Raw genomic sequence first — 21593 nt, 5'->3', positions numbered from 1 at the left:
ACTGTGTTAATGTGCATGTTCTCATCCAATGAAAGCCAGGCGAAGGTGAGATTTTCCCAAAGATGAGATTTCCTGCAAAGTGCTTCACTACCTTTCACTTCTGTGACTCAAAATTATCTTCATTTTTTTAAACGCTAATACTGCCACCTGTTGGACACAGAGGTGCACTTCAGTAAATGTAATTTGAGGATCTAATAAATAAATCCCAGGCACCAATTTCACAGTTTGATCCAAAGTTGTAGTTTTTAATGATTTCAGAAAAAAGGCTGCAAAGTATTACTTTAAAAAAACACAGAGTAATACCCATCCCCACACACATTTAGAACAGGATCATGTTAGGCACAAAGTGGGTGGAAGGTGTACAGTGTGTGTTAATTCTGTCAGTACTTTTGATTTAATCCCTAAGCCCTTGTCTCTTCAGTCCTCTCATGCTTCCTCCCTTAAAAAAATAGCCGTAGAATCTCTTTGTTATACAAAAGCAGCATGGCGACGACATATACTCTTAATTTACTTTCCCTGTCAACCATATTGTTTCTACCGAGTCTTTGTCAGTGATATATTACAGTAAGGAGGGAAGCATTAGAGGGTGTTCCAGACATGGCTGGGATATTTTAATATTCTAATGCCCTTCTCTCACTTTGCTCTGAAAAAACACCCTTCAGGTGTCCCAGCTCCATTCACTGCAGAAACGGCTTGGCCGGGCTGAAGTGGCCCAGGTTCTCACAGGACTTGAGCCAGCGCTGCACATTAGAGGGAGTAGAGGAGGCAGGGCCGCTCTGCAACACGCAGCAATAGCACGCCATGTCGGCCAGGGAGAACTCCTGCCCGGCCAGCCAGGGGCTGCGGCCCAGAGCCGAGTTCAGGGCCCGCAGGACAGCGGCCCGCTCCTTGGCACTGCCCTCTGCCAGCTGGAAGAAAGCCATGTCCACCCAGCTGTCCACCAGTGTGGCGAGAGCAGCGTCACTGGGGTAGGGGGACATCAGCTTGAAGAGGAACCGCGCCACGTTGGCCTCACCCTCGATGGGACACATGTTCTGGACACTGAACTTCATCTGCAGTTTGGGGACTGTGGATAGGCAAAAGAAAGACATGGTTCCTGGTTAACAAGTGCACAAACATTTACCACAGCCAGATCATGTCAATAAGGCACATTTTTACAATATAAAAGCAAGGCTTGGAATGGTTAGACATGGCTATACTAAAACATGAGCTTTCACATTTTAAGTAATGTTATAAGCGATCTATATTGGTCAGAAAAGGCTCATTATATATTCCACAGCAAAAAGCCCAAAAGTTATTTTAGTTTTTTTTTTTTAAATGAATGGGGACATGTTTCTACACTTTCAAAAGTTACTCACACAAAAGAAAGTGAAAAAGCTCTACCTCCTTATCGCTCAAAGTAAATGAATCAAGTCCCTCACTCTTTGTTTACAGTTATTACTTTGGTAGAGTAAGGTATTGTATCTAGGATATATTTCTCAAACCCCAGACACACCCAATAGAATCCCACACCCTAATTTCTAGTTGGCCTTTTTGCTGTCATTTGTACAATGAAGGCCGAAATAGCAGACAAACGATGAACCAGCATATTAAACCGAATTCGATTAACTTGGGCTATATATATTTTTTTTTTTATTTACTACCATATTTGAGCAGTTTTGATGCACTTGAGTTCATCCTGTAACACATGCCTCTCTCACTGTGCCTTACCATCTTTCCATATGAGGGTGAAGCCCAGCTGGAACATCTGGCGGGCATAGCTGTCTGCATGGCGCGGGCCGAGGCAGGACAGGAGCTGCGGCGGCACATTGGAAACTGAGGAGTGGACGTGGACCGTAGAGAGCACCCGGTAGCGCTGACAGAGCACGCTGTGGAGCACCAGCAGGGTGAGGGGGGGCTGTGCTGGGTTGGCGTTTATGACGATGTCACGGAGAGCACCGAGGTCCTTGTGACATAAAAAAAGATAATGGAGGTAAATAGGTGGAGCATCGAAAATAAATAGAGCAGTACAATGTGTGTGTGCTCTCACTAGGCCAATACAGCCTGCACAAACTGGCAGTAATCAGTCCACACCCTCAATGTGCGTCAAGACAAATTCCAATAGGAGCAGGTTTTTCAGGTTACAGTGTTATTTATAGCATTCAATGATGGGGCAATCAAGAAAAAACAGCTACAGAGAAAAAGTAAGTCAAACTATGTTATTTGTAAAAGAACGATGCATACTTTCAGTTTATGAAAGATACATTCTGGCATCACTAATAAACACGGTGTTCAGTTATGCTAATACCTGGATACAGAACTTACTAGTATTATCCCCAGCTTCTTACCTTGCCAAGTAGTGTGTCCAGATTGGTGACTCCTGTGAAGGTTGTGGAGCTTGGGCTTTGGGAGGAGAGGCTGCTGCTGACCGTCAGGTCCAGGTCGGCGTCGGGGGTGGTCACCGTCTTGGCCAGGCCGTCCACCGCTGCTTTCAGCTCGTACAGTTTTCTCAAGATCTCATCCTGCCTGGCTTCCAAAGCTTTGACCGCTGGATCCACCTCGCCATTCTGGGGAGGCAGAGAGAATTGACAACACAGTTTTCATTATTTGAGCAAAATCAAGCCACAGTTTTGTGTAAGCTGGTTTGTCTACAATGTACTGTTATTGCACATAAAAAGGCAGTATAGAGAACATATTTAATGTAGCCCCATTCTTGAGATCAAACAGTACACACAAATATATATGACTCAAGAAATACATCTCATAAAAAGATGTTAATGACTAAACCTAGACTTAGTTTGGTCTTGTATAATCATGATCAAGTAATACATTACTACAGTAATCAATATATCTGACAGCTTTGGTTACTATACAAATCAAGATTTTTGCACACATAAAAAGGATGTATAAAACATGATTGTTTGCACTAAAGTAAACCCACCAACACATATAATACCCAACAAGTTCAGCTATATGATTAGCTAAATCATCTTTTTTGTTTTTATTGCCAGAACTATTTCGATCGTTTCCACGCACAAAATTAAAATTATGTTTCCATCTTCTCAAATGTGAGGACGTTTCTGCAAATATTTTACATTTTAGGAGAACATGTTCCTTGTAATGCAAAGAACCCTTTACTTGAGTAACGTTTTCAATGCATGACTTTCACTGGTATCAGTATCTGAATACTACTTTGACCACTGCATAGCTGAATCAAGGGTTTGCTATGTAGACATACCATCATGATGTGCACTTTGACGCGTATAATTGACAGCACAACACAATTATAGAGACTATATAACAGTGTCATCAACTTAGTCGTTAAATAATCGTTAACGTCTCATAGAATATTGTGTAGTAATTGTTGCATCAGCCATAAGTGATTTTCCTGCCAAGCTAACTTAGCTCGCTAGCAGGAGAGTTTAGACAGCTAATGCTAATACACGACACAAAATGCGCATGTATCAAAACGTGGGAAACTAAACGAAATGCAAGCAACAACAGGAGTAAAATACAAGCTAACCAAATACAAAATATATATAAACCTGGTCGAAATTAAACCAGTTATGAGTTACCTGAAGCGCGTGTTCAGAGCATAGATCAGAGGTGCAGCTGTTCCCTTGCTGCCCGTGGATATTTGGTAAGGTGTACATGCAGGTTGGTAAATCGGGCTTTAGGAGGCTTCCACAGACGGGCTTTACCTGGTACATGGACATGTTGGAGGACAGTAAGCGCTCTGTCAGAGACAAAACAGTTAAAAACTAAATCACAGGCGGGCACAGAGAGGCTCTTCTGGGCTGTGTGATGTTGACAGGCGGCGGGGCAGCAGCGGCTCCCGGACCAGACTACTCTCGCGGTAACAGGGAAGAGGCCTCAGTGACGTCACATCCGGTGGAAAATAAAAATATGGCTCTGGGCTGAGGTGATGTTTCTTTTATTATAATATATTATATGAACATCATACATTTTGTGTACGAAAAAGGTTCGCATCAAGGCTAGACATAATAAATCAAATAATAATAATAATACAAAATTACATTAAATAAATAAATAAATGCAAAAAAAAGACAAATAAATAGTTTCAGATTAAATATCGGCTGTGGTGAGGTGGTAAATAGTTTGAATGAATCAGAAGAACCAGAATAAGGAAAAGGTTGTATTGCCAAGTAGGTATGGGTGTAACTTTGTTAGAAAAAGTGGTGGTGACAATTTCTCCAGATTTAACATCAGCATAGCAGAAAACGAGTGATGTCCCTCTTCTGGGTGTTGAACCTCAAGCACCTGCATGATAAACCAATGCATAGACCTCTGGACCACCAATGTGTGTTCAGACCTATGGTTCAAACCAATGAACGCCCAACTATAGGCCTTGTTGTGATGTGATTTGGATTTAATTTGTACCTTGATGCAACGAACACACAGGTAAGTACAAACATAAGTAAACTGGAATAAATACAGGAATACAATTCCAATAATAAATAAATGTGAAGAAAAAAACAATAATACATAAATATAATAAATGAATGTATAAATAAGAAATATATAAGTATGAGAATAAATCAGAACACACATTATTATGTATCTTTAATGTATTTCTGCATTTATTTTCACTTACATTTATATATGTTTGTGTTTGTGCGTGTTTCACACAATGTTATTTTGCTAGGTAGCCTATATTCTGTGGATACAACATTTATAACAAATGTACTTTCAATTGCTCTGAAAGTTTCAACAAGTGCACGTGTCTTTAACAATATCTTTGAGTTGCTATAATATTTTATTTCACTTCCTCTGACCAGTCCCACTTTTATTTGGAAGCTTTGTGTGAAGTTGTAAACAATGCAAGGAACGCTTACAGCACCGGGGATTTCTGGCGTATTCATGTTCTATAAACCTTAAAGCCCCCTAAGACAAAAGTACAATTTGTGATATTGGGCTAACTAAATAAACGTTGATTTACTTTTATTGATGTATTTGACGCAAGAAGTAGCCTACACTTCACTTCAGAGCCCTCAAGAGCCAGATGTGTATTAGCGTCAAACAGGGGTGTAAGGGATGGGATTTCTAGCAGGTTTGAGATTTTTGATTTTGAAGCTCTTCTCCAGTATAGCAGTGAGATAACGCACACATTTACAAGCAGTTTGACACTCCAGTCCAGCAGGTGGCGGCAATGCACCTACTCGTTAACCTCATTAAAGAATAATTCATTTGAATTAAATGTCTGGTATAAAATCACATCCATGGATTTCAAAGTAGAGCTGTTAGGTTAATGTGTTATTTATTGTATAATGTATTATACAGTGACATCAGTTATGGGCGATCAAATGTATTGGCATGATACTTTCCACGTGCACTAGAGGACGCCACCGTCTCATTTCTCAAATCCCAACTTTCGGAGTGCAGGAGGTCAGCAGTCAACAGAGGAGATGGTCATTCTATGAACGTCTTTATACATCCATGGTATGAACTCGTGCATCACAACCATAGACTGTATAAAGATCACAACATAGCTATCAAATAGAGATTGTTTTTTCACGATGCAATGTATTTATATTTAAATTGAAAAAGGAAGTCACATTGACCTGAGTAGGCTACAGAGAATATAAAATATATATTAATATTATATAAATATTCAATCTACTCGTTTAATTATTCTAGACAAATGTGGGAACATGTCTGAAGGCTGCATAATCATGATTAGTATTTACTACAACATGTAGTGTGTAATACATCCTGAGAACAGGTGTTTAATGTGTGTTGTGAATAATCATATATGCAATCAGTACAAAACAGCAGCCATTGTTTTAACATATATATTGTATGAACCTTGCTGTCTATCAAAATGTTGCATACTTTTTTGCTTTTGTTTTGCTTTCAGTGTAATCTGAGATATCTTTACAAAAGAAAGCAACTTGTTGTGAGGTTTTTACACATTACCTGTTGTGACATTACTTAACAGGGTTTTAGCCAGAAGTAAAACATTCTTGCAAATGTCAGCCTCCTTTCTCATACATATTAATCCTACATGACAAGTCCCAAAGTGTGGTTTAAGCAAGCTATTACTACGCCGTTTCAGGAGCAGATGTCTCTCTGACAGGAATATAAACAACACTGAAACATTTGGTCTTGTTCTCCATACGACCCATGATGGCATTTCATATCTACACGACAAATAGGCCTTCTGAAACCTCAAGTTAATATTGGCAAATGTACCTAACATTTTAAACAATTGGTGGCTCTTAATTATGTCATAAATAATGGTCAAATCGAACCACATTTGTCAGAAATACTTACATTTAAGAAGGTAATGAAATACGCAGATATCTATGCACATTTATAAAAAATTATAATATAGTTGTAACCTTGTGTCTAATCTTAGTTATCAGGAGCTTTTTGCTGCAAGTGAAGTCAGCTGTCTACAGTCACCTTTATTATCTCAGCTGTCGAGACAGATCCTGGAATGCAGGTGATAGATACTTCAAATGTATTTTGCACATACATTTCAATAGTCTACATTGGAATTTGAGATGTAGTAGAATTGTGTGTCTTGTGACTCATACAGTCTGTGTCTGGCTTTGTCGCCTGACATTAACTTCTCTGTGATTTCTTCTGGCAAGATATAAACTAAGCTATTTTAGTTCTGTCTGCTTCAGTCCTATCAGTCAACTATTACACCGGCCTAGCCTGTGTTATTCAATCACAAATGATCTTTTGATTTAATCAAACCTGGCAACAAAATGCTTTACCAGGAAGCAATTGAAGCATCTGTAACTTTGCCTGATACTTGGCTCTCCTTTGACATGCAGTCTCCTTCTTCTCTGTCAGAGGAACCGGCGTAGTGCTGTTTCATACTCCAATACATCCTGTCCTCTTAAGCAAGAGGTCTATAATGAAAATGCACAATTAAGTTTACTGTTTCAACAGCTTGTTAACCCTAAATTATTCACTTTCTGCAGCAAGAGAGAGGGAAGGTTAATAGGGCTGGTGCATAAGGAGGGAGGGAGGGGGTTGATGCTAGGGCCAACCTGGCTCTGGTGAGTCGGATCTGATGGCCAGAGTAAGACAGAGATAGAAACTGAGACTAAGGAGGGAGCTGAAATCTGACAGATCACAGTAGTTCTTTTAATCATGTAGGAAACAATTGACATGGAGTCTGTCAGGCTGTCGTTTGTCAAGCTGAAGGTAGTATGGGTGTAGTGCGGGGAGTGACTTATGTCTTGTAGTGCTGTCAGGAACAATTATACTGGATCACTGACAGAGAAACAGCGTGTGGCCTGATGCAACGAATACTTAGAAATGCTCAGAGTTGATAAGAATCCCTTAAGGAATAGTTTTACATAATGTTAACTATGTGTATTCACTATTTAGCGGAGTGACTGTAAATGAAACGACTGATTCCACTCTCATATTTGTGAATTAAATATGAAACGTCAGCGAGATTCTGGTTAGCCGTGTAGGGCAACAATCCTTGGTTAAAAGAAAGCTGCCTATACAAGCACCTCACAAATAAATACATTATTATATTTAGTTTAACCTGTACATTGCTGTAGTGTATTAACAACAATGTGATGTTTTACAGGGGTTATGTGCCAAATCGTTTCTGACATGGGGGTCATGGTCATTGGTTGCCTAGCATCAGTTAAATAAATAAATTAAGATCAAGTTTGTGCACATTTTCAGGTGGTTTTCTTTTTGTTGTTGTTGTTTTTAATGCTGATCTTATAGTCTGGGATGACAGTCTTTGTTCTGTGCTGAAAATGTGGTAGGAGAAGGCACATTTTGTTCTGTAATCAGGCTCACCCTCAGAAATGCTGACATCTTTCAGGCTGTGGTTGGACTGTGGTAGAACCAGGCACAATCATGTCTCTTATTGAAATCAAAATTAAGAAGCGTAGCTAGAGTTCATTTATGTTATAAACTGTAAAGGAATCGATCATATCGCTGTACATGTGGAGTGTTTTGGGTGTGCGGGGATAGGATTAGTACGCATCAGCTACTGTTATTTGTACATCTTTTAGGAGATTAAAGATATATACTTATATGTAATATATGCTATAAAGTATATTATTAAAAGGTGAAGTTACATATACCTGTCTACTGCTCAACGACAGCCATTACTCAGTCTGAGGGTGAGTCAGCACATGTGACAGCTAATCAGGGGTTTAAGCCGGGTGTGGCATGTTGTTGCTAACTTGCATTAGTGATGTCTCCATGTCTATAAATACAACCTCAATTAGCGGAAATGTAAACAACACGCTCATGGCACAAGGGAAATAAATTGCTAGAAATCAACTTCCACGATCGCCCTTTGTGTGTCGGTTGTGGCTAATGATATATGCATGGCCTATCATTCATTAATGAAGGGACGCTGTACGCAGACATCATAAGCAGAGGCTCAGGACCAGGGCTTGTTGGGGAACAGAGGCAGTGCGGTCATCCCCTGCATTATGGATAAAGTTCCTTCACAGAGCTCACAAAGCCCATTCAGTCATCCTAACACGCCAGTTAAATCTTTTACGACGCTCTTCCCTGTACGTACTATCAGGTAGCAACTTCTCTCATACCTCCAGGTTCCAGAACACTGGAAATTAGACAAAATATGCGTGTAAGAGCAGAGATGCCAAATGCACAGCGGACGTCCCACCGGTTCAACTTCATGTTACTTGGTTTACTTGATCACTTCAGTTTGTTATCAGATGAAGATGGGGTGCACATTAAAGTTTCACACAGACTTAATCAGTAAGGTGAGCCTGGCACTCCTTTCTTGATATGAGTTCTTGGTGACAATGAAGTGAGGGCATTAATAATTGAAGTGCAAAGCAGACAATCGGGCTAAGCCTATGTGTCCATCCTAAAGCGCCCATCCAGATAAATTGCATGATACAGTATCACACAACATGTTTCGATAAAAAAGTAAAGTTGATCCATATTGCTGCATCCTTACATTTAAAGGTGACAATACTGCTACTCTAACCTCTGCTACAATGACTTTAACTACTGAAATCAGCTCTAAGTCATTGTCGTTGTAATTCTTCTGTAACCTCTCTCTTTATTCCCTTCATTTTGAGCATACATAAGGACAACCCCATACGTCATTCTCAGTCATTTTATGATTTTCACGATTTTCACACGTTACCATATGACTTGGGTTTATTGCTCAAATAATAATAATATGGGAACAGAACTTTTACAAACAAACTTGTATAAAATAATGTGTTACACCATTTTTGTTGTTGTTGCTGTTACTGATAATAGAGCTATATTTTTAACGGCAGTATTTTTGAAATAATATGAAGACCTCTTTCATGGCCACATTGCCTTCCAACAACTGATGTTGTTTTTTATTTTCGTCTCATTTTCAGCTATGGCTGGGAAATATTTCAAAATGATGATATAAGACTAGATATTCAATAAAGTCAGACTGAAGCACTCCTTTGTGCATCAGTCAGTCCTCACAGTAAATACAGAGCTAAATCCCAGACCAAATGCACGCTGAAGGCTCTTTGAGCATGTTTTTCTCTCACTGATTGTGCTGTTATGTTAAATGTTTGTGTTTCATGTATTTGTGTATCCATATTTGTCTGTTGATGTTGGACATGGAGCTGCTGTGACGCAAGTCAAATTTCAGACTTGATCTGACAATAAAGTAATATCGTATCGTATCGTATCGTATATCGTCTTGGATATCTTAATAAAAGTGTTTTCTTATCCTGGTTCTAAAGGCTGCTTTATGTTAGGTGCTGTTTTTTTAAGTAACCAGATTGACTAGCTTTTGTATTATTTGTGCTTTACCCATTTTGTGAAAGCACCAATAATGTTTAACCTACAATATTGTTCCAATATTGATATATTAAAATATGTTCCCATGATATTTTATTTTCTCCTTATTGCCCACCCCTATTGTCAGCCATCAAGGACTGCTGGGCATTATTGGCCTGTCCGATCTGTGCTCTCCTAGAGAAACAGAGATACGGTGTCTCTCTCTTCCTCCCTCCGCCCTTGAGTCCAGGTAATTTATTTGTTACATTATCTCGTACTCCTGCTGTCCCGACGCAGCACATCCAGCAGTCAGAATCGACCTGTTGGCTCACATTTCCTTCCTGTTTACCAGTCGCTTCTCCTGATCTGCTGGGGTCACAGCTCCATTGTGTATCCCCTGGCTTGTGTTTCCTACTGGCTTCCCCAACCTTGTCCCACTTTCAGCCTCCCATACCCCCCACCCCCACTCCTGCTCTCACCCCTCCAGAGAGACGGCCAGAAACTGATAGCAGTAGACATGGGTACATGATGATCTGATAAGTGTTGTGTCTCTCTGCATGTCTATAGTGTTTTGTCTTGATGGACAAAACCTTGTCTGAAAATGTGTTTAAATGACATACTCTAAAATGCATATGCATGGAAAAGCAAAATGCAGGCATTATTCAGGCTTATAATTAAAGTCAGTTTTTTGGTTTACTTCACAAATTCTTAATACGGATTTACAATACTAAACTCTGCAGGAGTCTCTCTTATGTTAGTCTTTGCTCTTACTACTGCAAGTTACTTACTACTAATTGTAACTTGCATGATCTCAAAAGCTTGTTTTGCTTTATCTTATATGTTTTATTTTGAATATTAAGATTTGTCCTTCATTGAGGTCTACACTGATAATGCCCAGGAGGTAACTTATTTGAACATGTTAAATTGCTAATAAATCTATATGGCTTCATGACAGTATCACTTATTAATGACATGTATTATATGTTAGGACAAACACAGGCAGTGTGTGCCCTGCTGAAGAAGGAACACTCTGAAACCCTCTCTGATTATTATTTACAGCACACCCTCTTAATCTAGCAGCAGCATCCTACACTTGTGATCCTGACCTCATGCTAATACCAGGCTATGACCCACAGCTGTGAGTGGCAGGTGTGTGCTGTAAACACCAGGTTCCCCCTGTAATATAAAGGTAATTGAAATGACACTTAGGTGGTGCCACCGGCAGAACGTGTGTTGCTCTGTATTTTAGTGCCTTTAGTTGGTGCGTAAAGCAGTTGTTAATTTTGATCCCATGAATCCTGTAAATGTAGTGCATAAAAACGATATGCTATTTACAGTCTCTTGGAGGGAGGAAGCCAAGCTGTAAGAGTGTCAGTCTTTTGTCTGAGAGTTTAGGTTATAATGATTGACTCTTTAATATATGCTGAGCAAGCTCTCCTGCACAAGAAAACCTGGAAGGCTAGCATCCTTAGCTATAGCTTTCGGCAGAATTTGCATCTTCTTTTGCACACATAATCCCTGATGTGCGTGTATTGGGGATGATGTGTTTGCATGGATGGCGGTCTGACCTTATATTTGATTTTTGCAAATGCATTGGTTTTTGTGTGACCTGTCTGGGTGTGTATGTGTTGCACGAAGGTTCAGATGGGTTTATTTACAAAGCTGAGGTCAGGTGTCACTCGATCCAGCCGCGGTGACACTCAGGTGGTCATCAAGGTCACCTCCTTTGCTTTTTCCCTGCGCTATCTCTGAATCTATAACCTCCCATACACACAAAAGAAACACACCGAAACACACCTGTAATGTATACACCTCAAACAGAAAGCCTGTGTGTTCAGGACACTTCTCATATACCTTACACTGTCTGACATTCAGTCCCATTTAACGCTGTGGAGACTACAAAAATGTAAAGAAAACCGTGTTTCTCTTGTACAAAGGCACATCTGAACGATGATGTATATGGATGTCCACTTCCTATTGGTTACTAAAACCATCTTGTGTATATGACACATTTCAACACTCCCTTCATAACCATATTGCATTTTTTTCACGCCACACTGTGTGATCTGAGTATAAGACATACAAAAACATGCAAATATGTACACTTAATTCAAAATAACAAAGAACAGCCACAGGATTTGGATTTTATCATTTTTATTTTCTCAGTAATTTGGGAGTTTTTTTATACATTTGGGAAATATAGCTTTATGATCTGTCTGAAACGAAAAAGACAACAAAATCTAAAATCATGATGTGAATGTAGATGTCTATGGACCAGAGTAAGTCTTGCATAAATAAAAAAAAATAAAAGTAAATATCTAACAGTATGGAAATTGATTGACTAGAGCCCTTGAAGCAGTGGGGGTAGGGGGTAGGGGGGGGTCAGATCAGGTTGGAGAGATGGAGTCCAGTTGTTTAGGACAAGACCATGGCCTGGAACTCTGTGGAGAAAAGAAACAGCGATAATGAGAGTATTATTTCTCACCTGTCCGACACCTGTCTCAGTGTAACTCTAAACTGTGAGTATTTTTTATAAAGTACCAAAAAAGATGTGAACCCATCCAGAGAAAGAGAGCGAACAGGTCTCAAGTTTACAGCATGTCATTAACACAATTTTGTCTAACCAATTGAACTCTAATATGACATACACTCAATAGAAACACTTTGCTGGTGTCAGTTTTGAGATCCTAGGACAGAACAAGTACATAGAGGGTGTCACTATGATTGCTGCTCATCTTACTTCAGCGATAGCCTTTATAACTGTCTCTCTTTCCTGCACAACAAGACTACTTTAGGAATATGACACATTTAGTGAATCTGCATTCTAATGTAGTATCTAATAAATGTGCAGAATTGTTCCTCAGCATCATTGTTTTGTAATTACACACAAACATGCTTGTCTTGTATTATGTGTATATGAAATTATTGGACATCCGCTCACCATCTGCTCCAATGCGACCGTCACTGTCATCATCAGCAGCGCTCAGGAATCCCTTGGTCTCCTTGTCTGTCAGAACGCGAGCCCCTGGGGAAAACCTCTGGAGGAAAAACCTGTCGTACAGAGAAAGACAAAGAAAACCTCAAGTTAGAGGGAACCGCTGGATGATGTGTTGTGAACACAACTGCAATGGGCCACATTTACAGTTCTCGTCCCATGTCATCCTGAAAGTTGAATAAACTAACAATGGACACAGACTTTCCATTCGCTGCATCCCTTCTTGTGAAATAATATGCAGAAATGCAGAAAACTGAATGGAAATCTGATAATGTTCCAAAAAGACTTCAAACTATCCCGCTGTGAAGATACTAAAGTTCCTGGGCACCAAATAACTCGTAGTTTGTAGTTAGTAAACTGGCAGTTCACTCACTTGAGCTCTTCCTCCTCAACAAAACCATTGCCATCATTGTCCAGGATCCCGAAAACCTTCTTCACGTCCGCAGGGCTCTTCTTGGTGAGCCCACACAGCGTGAAGAACTTCTTGGGACAGAAGGAGTCTGGTGCTGGGGGAAATAAAGAAAGTAAAGTCAGGAACAGCATCATGAAAAAACACTTGACTAAAAGGAAATCATTAGCAAAAGCTCGTTTCCTTTCCTTTAATGAAGGTTTTTATTTTAATGACATTACTTTTACAATTGGTCTTTTCTGTATTTGGATATTAGTTATTCTTCCTGTTTATCTATGTCTTAATGTAATGTCCTCGTGATTTCCACACTACTTGCACAATTGCAAGACAAATGAAAATGAGGATGTTCTCAGTTATAAAAAAAGAAAATATTTCTCATCAAAGAAGAAAACAGGCATGGCATTATGAAGTGGTGGAATGCACCTATCCTTGAAGAAAGGGCACACAATAGGAAGAAGGTATTAGTCCTGCATGTGGATGTTTCTTTATTTAAGGGTTTGAGAGGCCAGTTTTTCTTGATCTCTGACCTCCAGTGACACCAACAGTATCATATCTCTTATATCTTTAATTAACACATTCTGCCAATTCATCCTGTCAAAATCACCTCAGATTGTTTGATTACTGTACTGATCTAAGCCCAATGTGCATACATGTATCTTTAACTGTTCATTTGTGTCTGTCTTCCGGCTTTCACAGAAAGAGATAACCCTATTGTCTGGCTCCAGTACAACGACTGTATAGAATACAAAAAAAGAGAGAAAGATCTAACAAAGAGAGCAATAATGATATTGGTGGAAGACGATACCTTGGCAGTCCTTGATAGCACTGTCGATGGCATCAGCGGAAAGGATAGATGAGAGCGACATTGTATTCCTGTAGGAGGAACCACCATGGTGAATTATTAACACATTAAGCCCAGTCACAGCAGCAAACTCTCAAACTTTACACTGATGGAGAACGAAATGTTTGCAGGTGACAATGACACTGAAAAGTTACTGCAGCGACCGGCCAAGAATCTCAATAAGTTCCCTTTTTAAAGTATTTTTTGGAAAAGAAAGGATATTGTCTAATCCAACGGAATGAAAATAATAGAGACAACTTTTCCTTTGTCTTTTGTCACCTTGTGCAAATAAGTCTCCCCTTTTACGCACGGAATTACTGCACCTGACATCTGACTAGGAAGCAAAGTGCTCTAAATGTACAGCAGCAAACCTTTCCTTAAGAAAAAGTTTTAAAACAAAAAAGAAATCAGCCACTTCCCATCAGAAGCGACCTTTTTCCGAGTCCACACTTACCTTGTTTCGGTGGTTTTCTCCCGGTCGGTGATGCAGCAGAGAGGTAAGGCTGTAGTGACTGCTGTCCGTCAAGGCGGATTTATATAGGTCTGATTGCAGTGACAAAGGGGATTGCTTGAGTTACCTGTCTATGGATCAAATTCTAACTGCCCGCCCCTGATCCAATTTCTCAGCTAACTAATTAACCTTTACTATTTATAACGCCCAGGGCAGGGAGACCGGACCGCGGACATTTGTAGCGCCCTTGTAAATAGCAAATTACGTTAAAAAGAGCGTTCTTCTCCCCTTTCACCACTCCCTCCTCCTGTCATCCCCGCCCGCCCCCCTCCTCCTCTCACCTTTACAATTGTACAGTACAGTAAATGCAGGGAGGATACTGCAATCTCTCTCTCCTTTTTCTCCCTCTCTTGCTGTTTCTGCAACCCCCCCCCCCCCCCTCCGCCTCCTCACCCCACCCTTATCCTTTCATGCAGATATCCTTTTACAGGCAGCAGTCCTAAAACGAGCACATCTGATCCATGCACATCCCACTGAAAGCGTGCCCCAGCTATCATTACATTTGAGGTGAGTGAATGTGGGTTAGGGTTAAATGTCAGCTGACAATGCACTTTCCATTGCATATTTGTTTGCAATTTTAATTTGAGATTATTGAGACACCTGAGACTGAGAGGTCAGCCCATGGACATCCTCTTGTCTGGCACTCTGTGGTGCTTCACCTGTCCACAAATGCCTCGGACATTAAACATCTACCTGCCCTTGTTCGGATGCTGTTTTAACAGATTTAAAGGTTCAAGATGATATATTTACAAATCTGAAATAACCCTAAGCCAGAGGTTGGAGAAGTACTCAGATCTTGTATTTGAGTAAAAGTAGAAGTCTATAGGAATACTCTGTTACAAGTAAAAGTCCTGCAACGAGTAAAAGTACACAACTATTAGCATCAAAACATAAAAAACATACTAAAAGTATCATAAGTAAAAGTACTCTTTATGCAAATGGCCCATTTCAGAATAATGTTTTTATTATAATTATTGATGCATTAAAGTGTTATCAAAGCTGCTAAAGTTCCAGCTAATTTGTATTTCTTTGTTTACTGCAGTAAACTAAAGTCTTATTTAAGTGTTGATTATATTTCATGTTATTAAACAAAATGTGTAAAGTTGCATACAATGGAAATACTCAAAATTGTATTTAAGTATAGGTACATGTACTTAGTTCCATCCTCTGCCCTAAACACATAACATGCTCATCAGTGAATGTCAGGGAAGCCAGTGCCTTCTAACCTTCTCATTCTCTCACACTGACCGGGCGACAGCCTCACTATATTGCTTTATCAACTGTGCTGATGAAGGGACCCGAGGTCACATTCGGCTGTCGGTGTCCCATCCCTCCTGGATGGTGATGATGATGCATAATGCCCCAGGTAAACACATGCACCTTTCAAATGCAGATATAGCAGTCAGGGGTCACCCAGGGCTGAGCACTGGCCTTGAGTTTTGGATCATTTGTCCCATTTGGTCTCTGTGTTTCTTCCAGTTTTCTGGAGACCAGAGCAGCACACTGGACTTTATTGTTTGTCCAATTTTCCCAGGTGCAAAGTGACCAATTCAGGTTGTCTTTTTTGAGGGCATTTGTGGCCCACAGCGGACACATTCAGGGGTCATTAAGCAGGGTCCTGACTGAGAGAGTGTTCACTGCAGCAGCACACAAGGCAAGGCAAGGCAAGGCAATTTTATTTATATAGCACTTTTCAACACAAGGCAATTCAAAGTGCTTTACAAAAAATGAAAGACATTAAGCATTAAAAAAGAAAAGCTAATAAAATAAACATTAAAAGAAAAAATACATGGATAAAAGTTACAGTGCAGTTTAAGATATGAATAGTTCAATTAAAAGCAGCGACACAAAGAAAAGTCTTCAGCCTGGATTTAAAAGTAGTAAGAGTTGCAGCAGACCTGCAGGTTTCTGGGAGTTTGTTCCAGATATTTGGAGCATAATAACTGAACTCTGCTTCTCCATGTTTAGTTCTGACTCTGGGGACAGAAAGCTGACCAGTCCCTGAAGACCTGAGAGATCTGGATGGTTCATAATTTAGCAGGAGGTCAGAAATGTATTTTGGGCCTAAACCATTCAGTGCTTTATAAACCAGCAGCAGTATTTTGAAATCTATTCTTTGACACACAGGAAGCCAGTGTAAAGACTTCAGAACAGGAGTGATGTGATCCACTTTCTTAGTGTTAGTGAGGACTTGAGCAGCGGCGTTCTGAATCAGCTGCAGCTTTCTAATAGATTTTTTAGTGAGACCTGTGAAGACACCATTGCAGTAGTCGAGTCTACTGAAGATAAAGGCATGGACAAGTTTTTCCAAATCCTGCTGTGACATTAGTCTTTTAATCCTAGATATATTCTTTAGGTGATAGTAGGCTGATTTAGTAACTGTCTTAATGTGACTAAATGTGTGTGTCATCTGCATAGCTATGGTAACTTATTTTGTTGTTCTTCATTATCTGAGCCAGTGGTAGCATGTAGATGTTAAAGAGAAGAGGCCCCAAGATGGAGCCTTGAGGAACCCCACATGTCATATTTGTCAACTCAGATGTGTATTTACCTATAGAAAAAAGTTGTTTCTGTCCTTTAAGTAGGATTCAAACCAATTTAGAACTGTTTCCGAAAGTCCCACCCAGTTTTCCAGTCGGTCTACTAATATGCTGTGGTCAACAGTGTCAAACGCAGCACTGAGATCTAATAATACTAACACTGAAGTCCACTGTCTGTGTTTAAGTGGATGTCATTAAAGACCACACAGGAAAAAAGGTTACGTCCTTCAATGAAATAGGTTTAGCTGAAGGTCTGTATATGCAGCAGCAGCAGCAGCGAGGGACAGACTTGCATGATGACAGGAGAGAAAGTATTTATGTTTTTAACATTACTAGATGATCAATACATCTTATTTCAATAAATCAAATCAGGTCCCACCGAGATTTGAACTCGGATCGCTGGATTCAGAGTCCAGAGTGCTAACCATTACACCATGGAACCGTCTATTACAGGTCATTCCTAAAATATTATTAACGGGAGACTTTGGGACACCCTTAATTATATAACAAGTGGTAGGGGTACAGCAGACCCCGGCCAAATCGCTCATTAGAAGTCAGCACCTTATGTGCGTAAAGTAGGCAACGGGGAATGTTGACAGTGCTGCTTTCTAGCAAGCGTCAGCTGTTGACCGTGAACAGCAGGTAATGTTGGCCTGATGCAGTGTCATGATACTTAATCATTATTTAAAGGTCTGACGACAGAAAAGGGAATTAGTTTGAAATCGGAAATGTTTTGTATCGATAGAGTTTTTGTATGATTGATATGGGCATGAACTTTACGCACAGTAAGCCTAAGTGTTTAATTCATTGACAGCATCCTGGCCTCTTTCATTATATAATTAAAGCTTGTATCTCCAGTATTTTGTCATTGTCAACCCTCCCTGCACCTAATCATGGTGTCAACTTGATAACGGGGCACTTCAACACGTGACGTCAGATAGTGCAGAACTAGTAAAGCTGGACTCCTGAGAAACTAAATCATCTCCTCCAGCCAGGCTGTGTAAAGAAGAGACTGACGACACCGGATCGAGAGCATGGTGCGACTTTGCTGACAGCCGGTTCATGATGTCATCCGCCATGATGATACCTCACAGACTATACTGTTACTCGCTATCACTTATTTAATTACATTCGCTAATGTTCTTTACACGACTCACTCCTGAACATGTAGATTGGCCGGACCCGATCCTACTTTGTCTTTTATAGCCTTCTTTGTTTTTCGGAAATAAGACTTTATTTAACTTATTCAGACCGTCCTCCTTGTCGACCTGCAATCCATGTCAACACTGCAACATGTCAATCTATGCATTTGAATCTTATGTCCAATATTTACATCATTATTTTTAGACAATTAGATGACATCTCATTCAAACGACATTTTAAAATGTCTTCACTTCTTCACAAAAAAAGTAGGAATTTGGGCTACAGATATTTAAACAACATTTTTCAGAATTGCCCCTTAACTTTAGTGTTATTTGTATTTTTTATTTTGCAGTTAATGCATGAGTTAATATGGGCCTTACAACCTAAAAGACTATAAAGGAATGCTTCAAATATAGGACTAATATGTCCATGTAGTTGTCTTTATTGTCAGATAATTTAAGGGGATCTGTCCCAAAGTCTATTACTGTTAAAGGACGTTACACCATCTTGTGGCAGGGGATGGCACACACAGCCTAGTGTGTACTGACTAAACTTAACCTGTGTGCACGTGTGTGCGTGTGTGTGGCAATTCATACAATTTATTGTATTTTTTATTGACTCATCGATATCTCTCTATAATGATTGGACAATCTTTAAGGAATATTAAACATAAGGCTTTACCTTTTTTTAAGTTATTATCAGTAGATTAACACTTGCATTTGTTGTCTTGCATAGGTCACAAAGACTTAAATCAATAGACAAATAAACTTAATAGCTGCTATTCTTTAGTATCTATATTTCATTATTTTGATAAATTAAAGAATTCATACAACGTCCATATGGACACATTTCATCCATTTTCTAATGAGAGAGAGAAACTTGCCCTCAGTATGTAGGTGTATTTAAACCAAACATAAAGCATTAAAGCACAATAAGACTGCATCAAAAGAATATTTATTCTCCGGTTTCTTTTAATCGTTTGTACCTGGAAAGTGCATCATAGATTTTACAATAAGCAAAATTCATATTTAAGACATGAACACAACCGAGCGACATTCACACTCATCATTTTTGTTTGGACAATGTATTGCATAGGAGGAAAAATCTCTTAAGCAAATGTATAAAAATTATTTATATTTAGATGAAAACGAGGGGAGGTCGACATAGGCTTTGTTCCATCAGAGCAGGTGTCGTTGGTCAGTTGCCACTTTATTGCTTAACCATGGCAGTGAACTCTGCAGGGAGACAGGACAACACAGTTAGGGTCTCTAGTTTTCACCACAGAATGATGTAAGCACTCTGCAGGAGAGAAAGAGATGAGAGTACGTACCGTCTGCGCCAATCATGCCATCACCGTCGGAGTCTCCGGCCTTCAGGAGTATCTTGGTCTCGGCATTGGTCAGCGCGCGTGCACCTGCCTTGAAGGTCTGCAGGAACAGCCTGAAGACAGCAAACACATCTGGTGGTTAGTTCAAGGACCCCAGCTACCATTGGTTTTAGACCAAGTGCCTTACTTTATGTTGAAAAGTGTTGGGGATATAGTGGGTCAGAAGATGTTTATAACTGGTCATATATTTGTAGCCAATGTATTGGGGAAGGGGGGGTGTCAGTTTGAGATCAGAGTATATCATTTTCAAGTTAGGGAAAAACCAAGGAACAATGTCAAGACAGTTTCTTAAGTCACTGGTCAGTGCATGATTTTTGGTCATTTTTTATAATGAGTAAGCTGGGGGAGCATTATTTTAGTTGAGGTCAATGGACATTTATTGATTCTATGTACATTGTGAAAGTTTTTTCTTATTTAGTTAACATTTCTTGGTGTAAGATGTTTTTCAGATTTTATATGTAGGTTTGAAAAACAATGTCCTCAGCATGCTTAATGTAAATTACACCTATGGCTGACTTACAAATCTATATTTATGAAGCTGATATCAGAGCATGCAACAATGGTGTTGCATTAAGTGTGTCTGGTGTGTGTCTTACTTCAGCTCCTCCTCCTCAATGAATCCACTGTTGTCCTGGTCAATGATGAGGAAGGCCTTCTTCAGGTCTTCTGCGGACTTGCCAGCCATGCCGCATGTCTTGAAGAACTTCTTGTGGTCGAAGGAGTCAGCAGCTGGAAAACACATTTTAACATCGTTAGCAGCATAAAGGCATGCTGCAATGCTGCAGGCACCAGGACTTTTTCAGGTCGAACTTGCCAGCATCTGAAATGAATGCAAGTCGTTACTCAGACTGCATCCACATACACAAGCTGGACAAAAAGCAACCTCCAAACACAGAGCCAAAGAGGGAGGGCTGTGATTGTTTTTGTGTGAGTGTAACTTGAGGAGTCACCTTTGCACCCTTCCAGGGCTGCAGCGATATCAGCGTCTTTAAGTAGACTTGCGAAGGCCATTTCGATCTGCAGAAATACAAACATATATATTATTATTATTTTTATGTATTTATTTGTATTATTATTGTTGTACTATTGTTATCTCAAAATAGGCATAAAATGGCTTTACAATAGTTGACTGTACGCATCACGGTTCACTGTATTGCACATTATTTCAACTGTAAATGAATAACATAATAAAGAACGATCAATTCATCATTTAAACTCATCTCTTTGCATTTAATATGATGTTAACTATCCACATTGGAACACAACATAAACATAATGGAATCATTTCAGATTTCACAGGGCAACATTTTCAGTCCCCTTTTGTTCTGAGTGGATTGTATTTCCAAATTCCTTTTGAGAGGCTGAGATCGACACATGTTTCCTACTGTATCTCTAGATGCTGGAAGGTCTTAGCAGTAAAATCCATGTCTCCTTGCAGCTGACGCTTCCGCAAAAATAATGCTCCAAAAACTCAGATGCTGCATTGCAGTGCGAACTCCACAATACAAGTAAAAAAAAAACAATGTTTTCTGAAAAATGTAAACCGAAAAGATGCTGCGGCTCGGTGTTTCCCAGTTTTCTTTTCTCCTTTAATTCAAACTCACCTTTTTGATGTCTTTGCTTTGAAGAGTACAGATGAAACGGATAGGACTTGAGTCGACTGCAGTGATCTTGCCAGTGCTGCCCGTGACCTTTTTATAGTTTTACTCCATTGAAATCTGAGGCATAAGATAACTGACACCGTTGAAAAGGGGGTGGCGAAAAATCCTTCCTGTAGCCAGAGCGCGGTCTATTTTGAGTTTCACAAATGAAGACGCTTAAAAGGTGCGTTTGAAGAAGTCTTTAATGTCCCCCTCAATACTAAGAATAGGACAGTGCACTGCTGAGGAGGACAAATTGAAATTACTGCTGGCAACAAACAACTGTAAGAGGGTGGACACAGAGCATGCATGCATTGGGGCTGGAGAAACTGATACTCATCGGTTGTTTTCCCTCCTTTCGTGTTGGTTTGGAAGACACTTGCTATTGT

General features: G+C 39.8%; 3 protein-coding genes and 1 non-coding gene across 5 annotated transcripts; all 4 read right to left on the bottom strand.

Moving 5' to 3' along the window:
• Positions 1–216: 216 nt before the first annotated feature.
• Positions 217–3839, bottom strand: aimp2 (aminoacyl tRNA synthetase complex interacting multifunctional protein 2). 2 transcript variants are annotated; one of them, XM_034089958.2, is made up of 4 exons: positions 3681–3839; positions 2328–2546; positions 1711–1945; positions 217–1066 (listed from the first exon to the last, which is right to left on the bottom strand). In XM_034089958.2, exons 1-4 carry the CDS (start codon positions 3693–3695, stop codon positions 678–680), a joined length of 858 nt encoding a protein of 285 aa, XP_033945849.1. In that variant the 5' UTR covers positions 3696–3839; the 3' UTR covers positions 217–677. The 2 variants fall into 2 exon arrangements, with proteins under 2 accessions (XP_033945849.1, XP_033945847.1); XM_034089956.2 differs by having other exon boundaries at positions 3555–3837.
• Positions 3840–12114: 8275 nt separating this feature from the next.
• On the bottom strand, positions 12115–14544 carry pvalb8 (parvalbumin 8). Its single transcript, XM_034088661.2, has 5 exons — positions 14438–14544; positions 13948–14015; positions 13107–13239; positions 12680–12789; positions 12115–12179 (listed from the first exon to the last, which is right to left on the bottom strand). The coding sequence occupies exons 2-5, from the start codon at positions 14006–14008 to the stop codon at positions 12154–12156; spliced, it is 330 nt and encodes a 109-aa protein (XP_033944552.1). The 5' UTR covers positions 14009–14015; positions 14438–14544; the 3' UTR covers positions 12115–12153.
• A 2860-nt stretch (positions 14545–17404) lies between these two features.
• trnaq-cug (transfer RNA glutamine (anticodon CUG)) lies at positions 17405–17476 on the bottom strand. The gene has a single exon. It is a non-coding gene; the product is annotated as a tRNA-Gln (tRNA).
• A 1638-nt stretch (positions 17477–19114) lies between these two features.
• LOC117450729 (parvalbumin beta-like) lies at positions 19115–21278 on the bottom strand. The gene is made up of 5 exons (XM_034088656.2): positions 21169–21278; positions 20515–20581; positions 20161–20293; positions 19508–19617; positions 19115–19412 (listed from the first exon to the last, which is right to left on the bottom strand). The coding sequence occupies exons 2-5, from the start codon at positions 20573–20575 to the stop codon at positions 19387–19389; spliced, it is 330 nt and encodes a 109-aa protein (XP_033944547.1). The 5' UTR covers positions 20576–20581; positions 21169–21278; the 3' UTR covers positions 19115–19386.
• Positions 21279–21593: the final 315 nt, after the last annotated feature.

The sequence above is a fragment of the Pseudochaenichthys georgianus genome, chromosome 8 (assembly GCF_902827115.2).
Source record: "Pseudochaenichthys georgianus chromosome 8, fPseGeo1.2, whole genome shotgun sequence".
Classification (NCBI taxonomy): domain Eukaryota; kingdom Metazoa; phylum Chordata; class Actinopteri; order Perciformes; family Channichthyidae; genus Pseudochaenichthys; species Pseudochaenichthys georgianus.
The sequence above is the reverse complement of the archived record's forward strand: the minus strand, read 5'-3'. Positions and strand labels throughout refer to the sequence as shown.